The sequence below is a fragment of the Aspergillus pseudoviridinutans genome (assembly GCF_018340605.1).
Source record: "Aspergillus pseudoviridinutans IFM 55266 DNA, scaffold_4, whole genome shotgun sequence".
In the NCBI taxonomy this organism is placed as follows: Eukaryota; Fungi; Ascomycota; class Eurotiomycetes; order Eurotiales; family Aspergillaceae; genus Aspergillus; species Aspergillus pseudoviridinutans.
In genome coordinates, this window is record NW_025091284.1 from 1,793,431 (window position 1) to 1,809,849 (window position 16,419).

At 49.7% G+C, this 16,419-nt stretch overlaps 6 protein-coding genes across 6 annotated transcripts; 3 read left to right on the top strand and 3 right to left on the bottom strand.

Moving 5' to 3' along the window:
• Window positions 1–81: 81 nt before the first annotated feature.
• Window positions 82–2,009, bottom strand: Asppvi_006066 (metallophosphoesterase family protein; the record flags this gene model as incomplete). Its single annotated transcript, XM_043301971.1, has 2 exons — window positions 82–1,756; window positions 1,813–2,009. The coding sequence occupies 2 exons, from the start codon at window positions 2,007–2,009 to the stop codon at window positions 82–84; spliced, it is 1,872 nt and encodes a 623-aa protein (XP_043157906.1).
• A 367-nt stretch (window positions 2,010–2,376) lies between these two features.
• Window positions 2,377–3,736, top strand: Asppvi_006067 (pyruvate dehydrogenase (acetyl-transferring) subunit E1 beta; the record flags this gene model as incomplete). The annotated part of the gene is made up of 4 exons (XM_043301972.1): window positions 2,377–2,627; window positions 2,734–2,857; window positions 2,923–3,209; window positions 3,265–3,736. 4 exons carry the CDS (start codon window positions 2,377–2,379, stop codon window positions 3,734–3,736), a joined length of 1,134 nt encoding a protein of 377 aa, XP_043157907.1.
• A 481-nt stretch (window positions 3,737–4,217) lies between these two features.
• On the bottom strand, window positions 4,218–5,048 carry Asppvi_006068 (putative C2H2 finger domain protein; the record flags this gene model as incomplete). Its single annotated transcript, XM_043301973.1, has 3 exons — window positions 4,218–4,808; window positions 4,892–4,918; window positions 5,040–5,048. The coding sequence occupies 3 exons, from the start codon at window positions 5,046–5,048 to the stop codon at window positions 4,218–4,220; spliced, it is 627 nt and encodes a 208-aa protein (XP_043157908.1).
• A 649-nt stretch (window positions 5,049–5,697) lies between these two features.
• Window positions 5,698–6,764, top strand: Asppvi_006069 (MCP1 family protein; the record flags this gene model as incomplete). The annotated part of the gene is made up of 2 exons (XM_043301974.1): window positions 5,698–5,908; window positions 5,977–6,764. The coding sequence occupies 2 exons, from the start codon at window positions 5,698–5,700 to the stop codon at window positions 6,762–6,764; spliced, it is 999 nt and encodes a 332-aa protein (XP_043157909.1).
• A 494-nt stretch (window positions 6,765–7,258) lies between these two features.
• On the top strand, window positions 7,259–9,331 carry Asppvi_006070 (tRNA (guanine26-N2)-dimethyltransferase; the record flags this gene model as incomplete). The annotated part of the gene is made up of 1 exon (XM_043301975.1): window positions 7,259–9,331. The coding sequence occupies one exon, from the start codon at window positions 7,259–7,261 to the stop codon at window positions 9,329–9,331; it is 2,073 nt and encodes a 690-aa protein (XP_043157910.1).
• Window positions 9,332–10,048: 717 nt separating this feature from the next.
• Window positions 10,049–15,765, bottom strand: Asppvi_006071 (trifunctional fatty acid synthase subunit FAS2; the record flags this gene model as incomplete). The annotated part of the gene is made up of 3 exons (XM_043301976.1): window positions 10,049–10,159; window positions 10,220–15,165; window positions 15,246–15,765. The coding sequence occupies 3 exons, from the start codon at window positions 15,763–15,765 to the stop codon at window positions 10,049–10,051; spliced, it is 5,577 nt and encodes a 1,858-aa protein (XP_043157911.1).
• Window positions 15,766–16,419: the final 654 nt, after the last annotated feature.

The window sequence follows — 16,419 nt, forward strand, 5'->3', positions numbered from 1 at the left end:
ATCATAATAGGGTATAGTAAATCAGATCATTTACTGATTCCATTGGCACAAACAGTGATCTGAACCGGACTAGAAACAGAATCACGCATCTTCGCATTTCCAGTTATTCTTGACCCAGTCCAAAATAAGGTCAGTTAATGTCTCGAAGGGCATATAAACGTCACTATCCCGTGCAAAATCGAGATCAATGCTCGCAAGTTTGGCGGCCAGAGCCACGTAGGGCTCGATAAAATCAATATACACAAGATCCACTGTCTCCGGATCTACAGACGTCCCTGGAGAAATGAGAGCTTGAATGCAATTTGGAACGCGGTAAAATGATATTGGCGAATGAACAGTGTCATCACCGTCTATACCTCCATCATCTACAGTGGTGTAGCCAGGAAAAACCTCAGGCGCGAATGGGCTGCTCATTGGAAGCCGACTCTGATCAGTAAGATAGCGAGCAGCCACATCGTCGCTTTCCACAATCCTGTCGTGCATATGCATTGATTGCTCCGGCGGTGCAAGAGTCCATGGTGTGTAATTTGTGTGATCCTCAGGCGCAGTCAAAATTTGCGGCTGCTTGTTCAAAATTTCTACTACTGTTTGCGCTTTCTCGTAGGGGATGTCCTTGATATAGCGGAAGCCGCTCGTAAAGGGCGAGACAATGAATGTCGTATCTTGCGTAAACGGACCCTTAAATATGTCGAAGCGTATGGCTCCAGTGTTGACAATGACCAAAGCGGGCTTTTCACCGCGAGAGCCGTCCTTCATTTGATTAGGAAGCACTTCTTTTTCGAGCCATGTATATATACTGTCCTGAGAAGGATACTTTACTCGGGTCATCCAGAGGTCCTGAGGAGCGCAACCGTGGACCCTATCCAGTTGAAGGGCATCCCTGGACAGCTGAATAAGACGAGATACATTTCGACCGTGCTCTGTAGGGAAAGAATCCCGGTCAAGACCAGTGTGATGGTGAAACGAGTAGAGGTTGTTATCAATGTACCGTCGGTTGAAGCTGGGAGTTGCTTGCGCAGGCTTGAGCCGATTCTTGCTGGTGGACAGACCGTCGATTGACATAAATCCAATGGTTTCCAAGAAGCGGCCGCTCGCCAGCCCGTACGCTTTAGAATCGTACCGAGCATAGTCGCGGATATGATAATGGCCGCCGAAAAATTGAATTGGCACATCCCAATGAATGTTTCTGATCTCTTCGAAAACAGCGTTGTATTCCTTCGAACGAACTGGAACATGGCCTATCACGAGGAAAAGATCGACTTCTTCGTCACGAATGGCTTCTTGGAACCAGTTTGTCTTAATCGTATCCTCCACGGTATAAACGATTGTGTTGTTGTAATTTTTTGTGAAATCAAACAGAAAACCAAAAGCTACGATGCGGATGCCCTGTTTCTCGGTTGTGAACTTCTTAAAGCGTGGAGCCAACGACACGAGCTCTCCGGTAGTTGGATGAAGGATGTCAATGTTGGACGCCAAATAACTACCACGAAAATTGGGCACAGTAGCCAAGAATTCAGTCTCCGAGGTGTTCTGTTTGTACAGTTCATGATTGCCGGCTGACATCACATCAATTTGCTGTTGACGCAGAATGTCGGAGATGTAGGCGCCCTTGGGTTCCGAAGCATCGTAAAGCCCGTTCCCTTCAACCCTATCACCAGTGTCAATTATCAGCAGATCATTCCCCTCAGCAAGTGCCTTTTCCCGCATGCGGGTGGTGAAAGAAATATAATCTCCCCAGTCTGCTCCATAGGAAGCCCTTTCGATCTGCATCAGCGAGCATCAACAATGGCACATTAGATGGCAAAGCCATACTCCTGTAGGTGGCCGGCCAGCCAGCCGTGAGTGTCTGTAGTGTGGAGGAAATTCAGCTGGCCCCATTGGAGATCGCGAATGGGCGCAGGTATGGCATCTGGAGTTGATGGCTGGATAGCTAGGCAGGGTGAAGATGAAATGAGAAGAGCCCAGTAACCAAAGGATTTCATCCTGGTCAGCACAATGTCCCACACCATCAAATGACTTTGGAAGGAATCAGTAAGCTGCAGCTGGTTTCCCCGTCCAAGGGAGATGGTAATGGATAGCTAGTATATTATTCCCGATAGCTATCTATACTTGTACAATGGCCTGGCCATGGATAAACAATAATACGGAAGAAGGCGCCGGTGAGGGCAGGGCTTAGTCATCACTAGCCCAACAGTCTCGAAGCTCTCACCAAAAACCAAAAAACTTATCGACGGCCAGGTCCGAAACGGAGTTAGGAGGTACTGGGGCTCATTTCTTCCCGCACGTCTCCTTCACATCATCATCCTCATCCGCAGAAGAAGCTATCTGAAGTCATTTCTCCTTTTCACTCCTGGAATTACACTCTTTCAGACGGCAATGGCTGCCCCCCGACTTTTCCGCCCAGCAGCTCGTCTGCTTTCATCTCGACTTTCCGCTACACCTTTCCGCTCTACTTTCCAGAAGTCCGCCTGTGCGCCCTCGATCCTACGCGCTCGGGGATATGCGACGGAAAGCGGTACTAAGGAAGTTACTGTCCGAGACGCATTGAACGAAGCCCTTGCCGAGGAGCTGGAGAGTAACCCAAAGACATTTATCCTGGGTGAGGAGGTTGCGCAGTACAATGGAGCGTATGGGATTACCTTCTCTTAACTACTTGCTTTTGCTCCATATATCACTCGCAATGACGTGCTATGCTGTGATTCTTCTCTTCTGACCTTGTTCTCATCACCACAGATACAAAGTGACGAGAGGCCTATTGGACCGCTTCGGTCCCAAGAGGGTTATTGATACTCCCATCACAGAGGCGGGCTTTTGTGGTTTGGCTGTTGGCGCCGCTCTCGCTGGACTGCATCCTATCGTAAGTCGAAAGTTTACCCGTTCGTGGATAGACCTGGAAGGCTGATGGTTGATTCGCATCTACAGTGCGAGTTTATGACCTTCAACTTTGCTATGCAGGCCATTGATCAAATTATCAACTCCGCCGCCAAGACACATTACATGTCTGGAGGTATTCAGCCTTGCAACATTACTTTCCGTGGACCCAACGGATTCGCTGCTGGTGTCGCCGCTCAGCACTCCCAAGACTACTCGGCCTGGTACGGCAGCATTCCTGGATTGAAGGTTGTGGCTCCTTGGAGCGCTGAGGACGCCAAGGGTCTGATGAAGGCCGCTATCCGTGACCCCAACCCTGTCGTTGTCCTGGAAAATGAGTATGTGCAGCCAGAATCGCTTGACATTGCCGGACTTGAGCTGACATCTGATTAGGCTTTTGTATGGTCAAGCATTCCCCATGAGCGAGGCTGCTCAGAAGGATGACTTCGTTCTTCCTATTGGAAAAGCCAAGATCGAGCGTCCTGGAAGAGATCTGACCATTGTTTCTCTGTCCCGCTGCGTTGGACAGTCGCTCAACGCTGCCGCTGAGCTGAAGCAGAAATATGGAGTCGAAGCTGAAGTTATTAATCTTCGGTCCGTTAAGCCGCTCGATGTTGAGACAATCATTCAGTCACTCAAGAAGACCGGTCGCCTGATGTGCGTCGAATCCGGCTTCCCCATGTTCGGTGTCGGGTCCGAAATCCTCGCCTTGTCCATGGAATATGGTTTTGACTATCTCACTGCTCCCGCTGTTCGTGTTACCGGCGCTGAGGTTCCTACACCTTATGCTGTTGGTCTTGAGCAGATGAGCTTCCCTCAAGAGGATACTATCGTTGGCCAGGCTGCCAAGCTTCTACGACTGTGAACTGGCTTTATGCGGTAAATTGGAGGTGTTCCCATTATTGGGAGAACCAAAATCATGCGTCTAGTACCCTTTCTCTATTGCAAGCCTTTCCATTGTTCCTTAATCTAAATTAACCTGATCCGAAACTGTACAACTACACTAGAGAATCGACTTCAACTCAATTTCCCAGTTTTTGTCCATCTTTTTTTGTGCTAGAATCCTCTTAATCCACAGGCTTCGGGCAGTAATAAGAGTACTTCGCGACCAAGAATGATAGCGAGAACCGAAGCGTCACTATGCTTACAGAATTTGCGTCCAACTCAGGTTGAAGCGCGGAGATGTCATGGCAAGCAATGCTGTCTCGAGAAAATAACTATGTACGTGAATAAAATAGTCCCATGCAGACAGAGGAAGCCCGTAACTCCGAAATACATGGTAGCAAAATCATGAGGAGCGCCCATTGCATCTGCTTTATGGCGAATGGGTGGCAAAGCAAAATCGTTCATGCTATGGTAAGCTCATGTTGAACCCCCGGACACCGTAACGAGCAGTCGGTAGGTTTTCGAGGATCATAGTAACTGGCCTCCGTATCGTCGTTTGTGTACTCCTCGTCAGTATCGCTCTCTGCATTGTCGTGTTGAGTGTCCGTATCCTGCCTGGGTTTGTCCCTAACAAATTCGCTCGATTCAGCCGCTCCTACCTCTTGGTCGGCGTCGTCGTCATCGTCATCCCCTAGGACATTTTTCCTCGTAGACACAGTAGCAGATACTGGCCCTTTGACCGTGGTAAACGAGCTCTTGAATCCTCCTTTCTTAAACCCTCCCCCCCCACTCGTGCCCACGGTGCCTCCGGCTCCTGATGCGGGAGTCGTTCCGATTACTCTCAGTCCCGCCTCTGCATCTGCCTTTTTCTCTGCCCTTCTTGCCTTTTCAGCAGCATTAGGATCTCGTGACAATTGTTTCAGATCTTGTAGGCGCTTGCGATGTTGGTGATCGTAGGAAGAGATATGAGCTTCATATTCCGGATGGCGCGAGTAAGATTTATTGCAAAGAGTACATGTGAAGGAGCTCAAAGCAGAGCGTGCAGATTCAGTCTGAAATTGTGAGCAAAAAGTATTTTTTTTAGCAAGTCTCTCAATAGATTTGAACAGCGCTGGGATTTCAAGTCATGATTTACCTTGGGAGTAGGATTCGTGAACCCTCGCTAATACAGACAGGATAGAAGGAGTGAGAAATCAGTAATCTCGCATTGCAAGTTTGCGAAACTGGATATCAAGGTCCTAACTCGATAGCCATTTGAAGCAGACGCATTTCAGGAAGCATACCGGTGCCATGGCTGTCTGAACTCATACAACAGGTTAGGTCAAAGACCGAAAATATTGTGAAGAAATTCTTGACGAGATATACGGGAGGAGGTGAAATCGCAGGCGATCAACTGGTTGATTCAGTAACTGGTATATATTGGTAATGGAAGCCATTGACGTCTGTCATGAATGGATGGCTTAGCATCTCATCATTACTATAAGGTATTCTGCCGACAGAATAAGTACGGACATCTCACCGCCGTACTCCAACCTATGAGGTACCTTGAACTGATTCATGCACTTGGGATATCCTCTTCAACTGTAAATGTCAGAATAGATCTTAAAGTATCGACCTATCTTGAGTATCGATAATTTTTTGTCAAATTGTCCGGCAGGCATCAGCAGTAAATAAGTAGCTTCGATAGTTACCTAAGGTCGGTTCGGGTTGAGTGGTGAAAACCCGACAAGCCAATGATAGTGCAGTCCGACCACAACAGGAAAAAAGCAAGGCACAGGATATCTGTAGGAGCTGCATACAACAACCTAAAGAACGGTCACTCCCAATGCTGGCTAAGGCTTGCTCGTGATAATGACGATGCGATGAACTTTAAATCGTTTAATATTCATTACAATATTTCTCTGATTCATAGCTAGAGAGATATTTCGTTCGTGATATACAATGCCGCCTCAGGATCTGTCGTTGCCCAAGGTCGATGATGTCGACACACGATCCTTGATTTCCATGCAGGAATTGGACCCCTCTCCGGTCTCTGAAGAGTTTGGTGATATCGAAAACGGTGGCTTCTTCCACAAGGCCCAAGACGCTCCAGCACATGGCGGATTGTCTCTTCCCAAACTGGGCCTCCGCGGGCATAACTGGGATTCTTGGTGTATGTTGGGAGAGAAAATGCTTCGGTCCATCTGCCGATCAAGTGTAAGCTGATAAGTAAACCTGCAGTGTCTGCCATTCAGAGATATTCCACATACCCGCCGACTTTATTCTTCACGTTACACTTTGCCAATACCTCGCTAATTCCTCTAATGACCCGCTCCGTGCCTGCCGCCGAAAACTATCTCCTTCTCACAAGACCTTTGTACCAGTCTCCATCTCTTGAGCACGCCATTCTTACCGTTCCCATACTGGCCCATGTTACATCCGGGATTATCCTACGGAACATCCGTTCTTCCCGTAGGGCACGACTTTACGGCGCCGAGACAAGGTCTCAACGGTACTCACTCACTTTTTGGCCCCGTATGACTCTTCAAGCGCGCTTAGGCTATATGCTTACCCCCTTGCTCGGTGCTCATGTTCTTGTCAACCGCGTCGTGCCGCTGATGGTCGACGGTGGAAGCTCGGGAGTCGGCCTTGGCTACGTTGCGCATGGGTTTGTGCGAAGCCCGGTTTTCTGGAACGTTTACTATTTGATATTTGTCGCTGTTGGAGTATGGCATATCGTTGGGGGGTGGGCAAATTGGATGGGGTGGAGAGTCACCACCGTCCGAAAGGAACGAATACACAAAAAAGGCTCACTCGAAGGGTACCTAGGCCACGCAGACAGCGAGCAACGAATGAAGAAGCAGAGAAAGATTTGGTGGATTGTCAATGGCATTGCAGTGGTAGGAGCATCTGTTTGGCTTGCAGGCGCACTTGGAATTATTGGCCTTGGAGGACAAGGATCCGGTTGGGAAGCGAGCAGTTGGGATGGTATGTATGACCGAGTGCCCATCATTGGAGCCTGGTTATGACCTAATCTTATTGTGTATAATTGAAAGATTCTGGGGCGATTGCTCTCGGAAGGCGTGTACAGTAGTAGGAAATATAATCAATAATATGTCAACATATACATTGCAGTACATGTACTGCCGCAATAATCGAATACAGACTGTATAGACTCAAATCCTCCGTACAGTTGTTCATTGTTGGTTTTTATATGGTTATCAGATGGTTGTTGGGTCCGTGCGCTATACATTTTCTTGACCTTTTTTTTTACACTTCTGCTCCCCGCAACCAGCCTGCGGACCTCAAGCTTGTCAATGGTCCTGATTCAACTCTTGCTAGCCCGAAGCCGATGTGGATGAATTCACTTAAACGGTTTCAAAGCTTGACAATATTCCGATCTATCGTTGGAAACATAAGACCCGAGTTCCTTGGCTTTTCGCATCCCTCGACTGTATATGCAGTGACCCCCAGTCGCTCAGGCTTAGTTCCCCCCCGATTTTATTACTCCCTGTCTTCACTCATGGAGGATCCAACAGCTGCTGATGGCGCCAGCCGACTGGTGCAGCATGATGGGCAGGAATACCAGGCTGTGAAAGAAGGGCGAGCATACATTCTGAACCCGCCGACCCAGGCTGCAGCTTCCAAGGGGACGAAAAGGGACCTCAAACCTGAAGATCAGTTGCAATCTGTCTTCTACAATCCCATCCAGCAGTTCAACCGGGATCTCAGTGTGTTGGCGATCAAAGCCTATGGTGAGCATGTGCTGGCCCTCAAGAAGCTGAAAGCCGAGAGGAAACGGAACGGCTCCGGCAGGGGGAAAAAGCGCAAGAGGGAAGACGAAGAGGACAAGGAACAAACTCAGGGAGATGTCGGGCAACCGTCTGCGGCGAATGGAAATCTCGGTTCTTCTGTTTCAACCTCTGATCAGCAGACTCCGTCATTCACGATCTTGGACGCGCTCTCCGCTACGGGTCTCCGGGCTCTACGATATGCCTCAGAAATTCCCTTCACTACCTGCGTGGTTGCAAATGACCTGTCAAGCTCTGCGATTCAGAGAATGAAGACGAACATCGAATACAACGGTCTTGGAAAGCTCATTAGGCCCAATCTAGGGGATGCACGTGCGTACATGTATAGCCTGTTAAACCAACCAAGCACACAAAATAGCGGAAGTCACGCGGGCAAGTTCGATGTCATCGACCTTGATCCTTACGGTACCGCGGCTCCGTTTATGGATGCTGCTGTTCAAGGTGTCAAAGACGGTGGTCTCCTCTGTGTCACTTGCACCGATGCGGGCGTATGGGCATCCAACGGTTACCCAGAAAAGGCATATGCGTTATACGGAGGTGTCCCCATCAAGGGATCGCATTCTCATGAAGGTGGATTGCGCCTTATATTACATGGACTGGCGACGTCAGCCGCGAAATATGGACTTGCAATCGAGCCGCTTCTCTCCTTGTCCATCGACTTCTATGCACGTGTCTTCGTTCGTGTTCATCGATCGCCGGCAGAGGTCAAGTTTGCCTCAGGTAACACAATGTTAGTTTTCAACTGCGACTCTGGTTGCGGAGCATGGACAACGCAGCCTCTGACGCAGACGAAACAAAGATTGGACAAGAAAGGGAATCCTTACTATCACTATGGGTTTGCTCAAGGGCCTACTGCCGGCACACATTGTGAACATTGTGGCTTCAAAACTCATGTGGGCGGCCCAATGTGGGCTGGGCCACTCCATAACCCTCACTTCATCCAGAAGATTCTTGACATGCTCCCCGGTGTCGATAGAGATATTTACCATACCATCGAGCGCATCGAGGGCATGTTAACCACAGCTCTTGAAGAGGATTTGAACCTGGACACAATTTCGAGTTCTGCCCCGACGGGCACCCTTGCAGCCGAGGAGGAGCTCACGGAAGTGTCCACGTCGCGTGAATATTCGGCTATTATTCCTCGATCGGATCCGGCCGTCCGCGATCCGTTTCCGTTCTATTTCACGCTCAGTTCTCTGGCAAAAGTACTACACACGTCTACTATATCAGCCGATGCGTTCCGTGGAGCTCTCCGTTTCCTGGGCTACCGATCAACGCGCAGTCATGCAAAGCCAAATACCATTCGTACAGATGCACCCTGGGACGTCATTTGGGAAATCATGAGAGAGTGGGTGAGACAAAAAGCTCCTGTCAAAGACGGAGCAATCCGCCCTGGCACTCCTGGAGCGGCGATCATGGCGAAGAGTCGAGAAAACTGTCGAAAAGATAAAGGAGAAGACTCACTCGATATATTGAGGAAAGAGCTCATGTCTGCGGCTGAAAGCGGAAAGGATATCAGTGACCTAGTGACGAAAGTCGAAGCTGCGATCTACCGCTCTGCCCATAGACTCCCTCCAGGCATTCAAGGCGCGGAGCTGCGTCAGCAGGTCGAAGGGCCCCAGCCCCTACAGACAGCGCCTGCAGTTAAGCAAGATCTGAGCACGTTAGAGGTCGTTTTTGATGAGGCCTTGGGCAGAGAGGCGTCTCAGTCCAAAAAACGGCTTGTCCGGTATCAAATTAATCCTCGGGCTAATTGGGGCCCTCTCAACCGGGCGTCTGGATGATTCCCGAATACCAATCTTGCCTGAGCCGCTTCCACTGTACTATAGCATAAGGGTGAAAGCATTTGCCAACGGACCCTGTTGTCCCCGTCATAATGCTAAATAAAATGTCGTCCGGCATACATATATGTGAAGATCGTCCGCGCCAGTCTGAACCGATGTACTTCTGGGAGTATGCTGCTATGGAATCCACTCGGCTCTGAACTGAACATTCTGCATTAGCCCGGTGACTCTACTTTCGGAAACGTACATCTAAGCTTTCAATTAGAAGAAGATGGCCTCGACCAGAACACAAAGTCACAGGGAGGGTGTTGAAGTCTTCAGGCGTTGAAAAGCGTGCGATGCCGAGGATCAGTCTAACACGTGATTTAGCAATATGGGTGTAATAACTGCATAGAAGCACTTGGAAAAGTAAAAAAATAAAGAAAAAATATGCTAACAATTGTAGATATCCACTTTGCAATATCGGTAGAATGGGGATCGCCTTTAGGGTTTTAGGTCTTGTACACGTATTTGTGTGGCTGAGAGTATAAGGCGAAGCAATCAGTAGGCATGGAGCATGGATCTCTTTCTTAAGTACCTATGAAATGAAAAGAACATGATCTCAAATCACTGGAACCAATCACTTGAACGAATCTAATTACACGATATCCCATAGTAGTAGTATACTCTATTCATCAAGACGATCAACAATATCACCGTATCTTGCAAACATTAACATTAGAACTTCGAGACTGCCACCGCGACAGCCTGAGAATCGCTGTGACTGATACTGACGCTCACTTGTTTGACACCAGCTTGCCTGGCAGCTTCGGCTGCAGCGCCGTGTAGCTAGGAAAAATGTTAGTGGTGGATCAAGAACCTGCGGTTATGCGAATGGGATAAACTTACGTTGACCACAGGGGCTCCGCTTGTATCACTCAAGATTTCGATATCTTGCAAAGGTGCACCGGCGCCCTTGCTGCACACGCCCAACGATTTGAAAACCGCCTCTTTGGCGCTCCATCGACCAGCGAATGATGACTGTGGCGACGGTGCCTTGCGACAGTATTCTTGCTCACTGGCCGTGAAGTTCCTTTGGATGAAAGTTTCATTTTCAATGTTGACAGCGTCGATGTTCTCCACGTCTACGCCTATCCTAGAGTCCCCTTCGGCATGAGCCTTCGCGAGCGACTCAACCACCTGTCTAGTGCTCTCAGCATCCTTGTCGCTGACCTTTGGAGGCACGGGTGGGAACTTCAATTCTGATGTCTTCTTATCAACGGCCACTCGGTAGTCCGGGTTGAGGAAAACATTGCTCTGGATGTTATCTTCATAGGGCGCCTTGTTCTTAGCAACGAAGATGCTGTTGTTGATCAGACCATTATGGAAGAAGCGATACGCCTTCTTTTGGCGAGACTCAACCTTTGCCTTGTACGCCTCGAACTGAGGGCGATCCAGGGTTGCGTAGAGGTACTTGGGGTGAATACCGATAACCTGAGCACCCTTCTGACCGAAACCGAAAGACGTGACGGAGAACGCTTTGATTCCGTCCGTTTGGATGCTACGGCTGGGATAAACAATGTAATCGAACTTCTCCATGACCTTGTCAACGTTGTCTGCATTGCGATTGCCAGGTACCAGACCGCTGTCGAGAACTTGCAGGCAACCATTGAACATCCATGCACCGGCKGCACCCTTGGGGTGACCAGTAAGGTACTTCTGGAATATACCAAGGACGGCATTTCCCTTCTTACGGCCCAGATGTTTCATCTGCTGGCAGATGACATCGGACTCATTCTTGTCATTTGCAACCGTAGAAGTACCGTGGAACGAAGCAACACCGATATCGTCGATCGTGAGACCCCAAGTAGCAAGTGCACCACGCAGAGGCGCAATACGAGAATCTTGCTTCCAGAAGTTGTTGCCGAGGCTGAATTGAGCATCCTTCTCTTGCCGCACAGCCTCCCGTTCAATGTGCCGGGCACGTTCCTGCATGTAATCGGATAGGTCAGATGGCGCGAGCCCTTGCGCTTTCATGGCCTCAATCTCTTCTTGAAGATAGAGCAATTCGGACTCTTGCCATTCTTTAATCTGCTTCCTACGCAGATCCAACTGGCGGCGACGGTACTTGATATCCAGCAAAGGCGAGGGGAATTTGCCCGGGTTTTCGCGCGCAGTGGTCAGAACACCTTGGCCGGGGGCGGGAACAGAGCGCCCAATCTTGTCAGTTGCCGTCGTAGTCAGGGCAATGATGCCATATATCGGCACTCCCATGTCTAGGGCAAGTTGGGCACTCATAATGAGCTGCATACCGCAGCCCTGTGACTCCATGAAACCAGCACGTGTGGTAGTTGTGGGTCGGGACATCTCTTGCKGGGTACGGCCATGAGCAAACTCATCCTCTGCATTGCTGGTGGCTTTCATGTTGGCAAATTCGTATGAACCTTCCTCTTGGAAGTCATCAAAACCGCCAACAAAGCAAACTCGGGCCTTGCCTTCAACGATCGTTTCGTATCCGATGTCAACAGATTCCACAGCAGTGGCGCATGCACCCACAGGGGTCTTGATTGGTCCGGTAGAGGACAGGAGCAACATGTTAACCCAGGCGCTCATTGTGTTGATGAAAGACTCCTGCAGAATGTCCTTCTGGAGGGGCTTGTCCAGGTATCGATCCTTGTACATTCCTCGTAAAGCATGGGTGCCGCCAATGCCTGAACCAATGCAGTTTCCAACTTCGGACAGGTGCACATATTTGTAGAACTCATAAGGATCAGTGACACCGGCCGATAGCATAGCTTCAGCTGTGCAGACAAGTACAAACAGAGTTACAGGATCAACCTGCTCTATGATATCGTCGGGAATACCATATCTCTTTGCATCCCAGCCAGTGGGAATCTGGCCAGCAACGAGGCGATCGAACTGCAAAGCTTTAGGAATGAGAAGGGTTGCTCCTTTCTTAAGGCGGACCGTGAATTCTCCGGACTCCGGAAGCTCAAAGATTTCGACCTTGTCGCCATGCTCGCGCTTGAATTCCTCCGCAGTCTCTTTCGAAGCTTCAAAAGGCTCAAGATCTTCCTGGATGACGATCTCCTGAAGAAGCTGCTTCTTCTTGGGGTCGTAGCCCTTGAACAGTTCGGGCTCGATGAGTCGAATGCCAGAATGCTCCAAAATGTGCTTCTCGTACTTGGCCTTGACATCCTTATCATCAACTGGCTCACCAGTCTTCGCGTCGACCCAGCCTGAGTAGGCCTTGCCCTTCAGTGGGCCGTTGTGGTGCTTAATGAGGCCCATGATCCAGGCCATCTCAACGCAGCCCTCAAGCGAAAATTTGCCGTAAGCTTCCATTTCCCAACGGGTACGGGAGTTACCCCAAGGACCAACTTCAGCGAAACCGGTAACGACAACAACTTTGTCCAGGTTGACCATGCCCTTGAGATTCTCGTTCAAGGGCTTCACTTCTTGCTCCCAGTCTGGCAAAGTGGGGAATTGGAACTTAATGTTTGCACGAGGCTCTGCGATCACCTTCTTGTATAGGAGTTCACTTTCTTCTCCGTTGACAACCTTGTTTTCAATTGCAGTTTCCTTGATAACCGCTTGGCGAACATCGCTTGTTTCCATAATGTCTGTCCGGAGCTTGGTCATGAGGCCCTTCAGGTCAGGGATAAATTGAAGGCCACCGTTGAGATCAGCCCAGACCGGGTCGAGCTGACAAAGGTTGACAACCGCAGGCGCCATCAGACCGAGCAAATTAAAGGCCATTTCTTGCTGTGAGAAGGTGCGGACGCCGAGTTTCTCCACACCTTCAGCGACCATGTTGTTGCCGCTCATCAAGCCTGTGCCACGAGTCCATCCAATGACGGCACCACAGATGGTGAGGTAATTACTCCAATTTTCCGAGTACCAGCGATTGAAGAGCGTCTCCAGAGCAAGCTTGGACTCAGAGTACAGACCGTCGTTCCCAAAGGTGCCGTGGTTTGGAGACAAGGGAAGGATGACCTGTGCTGGTCGGGTCTCAAAGCCATGGGTCTGCTTCTGGGCCTTGATGCAACCCAGGAGTCGCAGAAGATTGGTCAACATGATGCGATGGGCAAGTTCAGATTTAGAATCGATAGAGTCGATTTCCCGGCCATTTTCCGGAATCGCGGCAAACGGCACGACAAAGTCCAGGTCCCAGCCAAGACCCTTCTTTGTATCGTAGATATAGTCAACCAAAGCTTCCACATCCTGCTTGCTGCCTTGGTTGAATGGCACCACCACGAGTTGAGAGCCACGCGCACCATAACGAGCATACATGGCTTGGTAGTATTCGGTGACTTCCCGGGAAAATCGGCTTGTTGTTACAATGACCTTGGCACCACCGCTAATCAGACCTTGCAGAACCTCAGCTCCAATAGAGCCAGCACCAGCACCGGTCATCAGGACATTCTTGCCATGGAAGGTCAAACCCGACCTAGCAGCCGACTCGAGCACGTCCAAGTAGATACCTGTGAGCTTCTTGTTGTATTCCCACCCGTGCTCATGCTTCTTCTTGAGGTGCAGGAACGGTATAGTTTCCACCTTACCAGCTCTCGGGCTGCCATTGCGCTTAACACCGTTCCGACCGGCTTTCTTGGCGTGGCCATTCTCCTGTGGCATGATTTGGTTTTCGTTCATGCTGAGAGCCCGAATAACTTCCTTGTAAAGCGCATTGAACTGAAGCTGGGATGACTTGGACATGCGATGTTGCTTACGTATCAGCTTGTAGACACTCTTGAGGTCATTCTGCACTTTGGTCCGGTTGCTGTATTCAGAGATGGGACCGCCCTCAGCCATCTGCTTGACGTAATGCTCCAATTTCCTGGCGCTGGCCCGAGGCACCTCCTTATACGCAATATTGCCTCGGGCATCGATTGTTGTCTGGGGCCCGGTGGGGATCGCAACGTCCTTATAAACGGGGGCGACTCCGAGAACCTCCTTGCAATTTTCGATAAGTTGTTGTCCCAGCTCCTTCGCGAGTTGGTACGTTTCGCCGCGCTCAGTAGGACAATTGTCGATGTGATACTGCATAAAATCAAGTAGGAGAGGATTGGAGCGGTTCATGATGCGGATACACTGGCTGACGATTTCACGGTCGACAACCTTGAGCCTTCCAAAGATAATATCGTAATACATGCTCAAGGCATCCTGACGAGCCCAGTTCCAAGACGAATCATAGACGCGAGCCTTTAGCGAATCGAAAGCTGGCTCAATACCAGACGCGTACACGTCACCATGTTCTGCTTGCCAGAGATCAAGCTGTGCTTGCAGGGCATTTTGAGTTTCTTGGGAAGCGATGAATGCCTTCTGACCCGCACGCAGGTCCATCTTCAAGTAGCGCGCAATGATCTCCAGTTGCTGCTTAAACAGTGCCCGTTGATCTTTTGTCAAAGCATCGATGGCGGCTGGGTCCATGAGCATGCCACCAGCACCGGACCCACTGTCGCTGCCAGCCGTAGGAGCAGAGAGATTGATTCCTGCATTGGCGGCATATTTGTTGGTAATGTCGTCGAGATATGCCTTCGCATCCGGCTCCGATCCAATTCGGGAAGGAGGCTCCATTGTGAGGGCAAGCAGGAGGACGCCATCTTGTCTGCCGGGACCCAAGCCCCACCTTGTTTCCAGATATTTCCGAACAGCGGTAATGTTGAAACCTCCGGGCATTTTTGATGAGACTAGACGAGCAATGAGAGACGAGGACTGCTTGCCCAATTGGCCATTGAATGTCGCCTGCATCGAGGCACCCAATTCATCCAAGGGTGTGTCCTCAGGTTTCTCCGGCGTGGACCCGAACTCCTTGCCCAAGTCTCCCAGTATCTCATTCTGTAACGTGGACTTCCCTGTTCAATAGAAAATAGAGGTGATGAGTTCCAAAAGTTCGGTTGCATCATGAGATTAGAACGAGGGAATTTAAACGTACCTCCAACCAGATCTTTGATAGCTTTGCTGAGAGGAACGTCGGATAAGCCCTTCTTCAACTTTTGTGCGACTAGTGTCCGGAGCACATCGACCGCCGTGACTGGGATATCGTCGACTGCTGCTGCCGGTCCGGCGCTGGGAGTGGGGGCAACGGTAGGAGCTGGAGCTGCAGCTGCAGCTGGGGCAGCAGGGGCTGAAGCTGCAGGGGACGCAGCTGGAGCCTCTGCTTCTTCTTCGACAGGATCCACGTCGTAGTAAATTTCCTTGGCATCCTTGTTGTAGCAGAGAATTTGCCGTTGCACCGAAGTGGCAGCGTCATACGCTTCATACTTTGACGCGAGCGTCCTCCGTGCCATTCCCCCCAAGGTGTCGGCGGGACCGATTTCCACAATCCGCTCTGTTCGCTTTTCTGCAAGAATGACATCCTGAGTTTCGATCCATCGCACCGGGGACGCAAACTGGTAAGCCAGAAGCTCAACCAGTAAGGTGTGGGCGAGTTCTTGTTCAATTTCAGGCCGCATGACTGGTCAGGTAGGTATCAAGTACGATGAAGAGGTGAAAGGTATAGGCGGAAGCGGATCACCAATTGCCGGAAGCACTGATCAATAAGGTGAAATGAGTTCGTAATACGGCCGTTGCTCCGCGAGCAAATGCTTCAAAAGAAACCGACGTCGACAGCCACCGACGGAGAAATAGGATTCTCAATTAATAACTAGTAATTTGTATAAAGAAGTCAACAACCTTGGGGTGAAATGATCGAAGTTGGCAAGGGTTGAAAACAAGGAGAAAAGGGTAAAGCAAAGTAGGAAGAAGGGCAAGGTGATGCTACAGAGAAAGCATGCTCTAATGTCCCTCTGTTTAGAATTTGAACATTGATAGATACGGAGCGGGATGGAAATTTTGTCGGCGATGAACTAGAATAATAGGAACGGTAAAGATGGTAAGAGACATGAAACTCACCCCAGCTTGGAACCGTACCATAAATGGTGGGGTACAGTAACTTCTTCAATGCACTTACCCAGGAAACTTAGGAAGCAGTGAATTAATTTATTGTCAGTTTTGACATGCTCGCATAGAGTACAAAAGAGTCAAGGCGCAAGAAATCGTAATAAAAAAGGCAGAATCACAATTTTATAAATTACAAATGGAAGGAAAGCAAATGTTTATGGAGTACT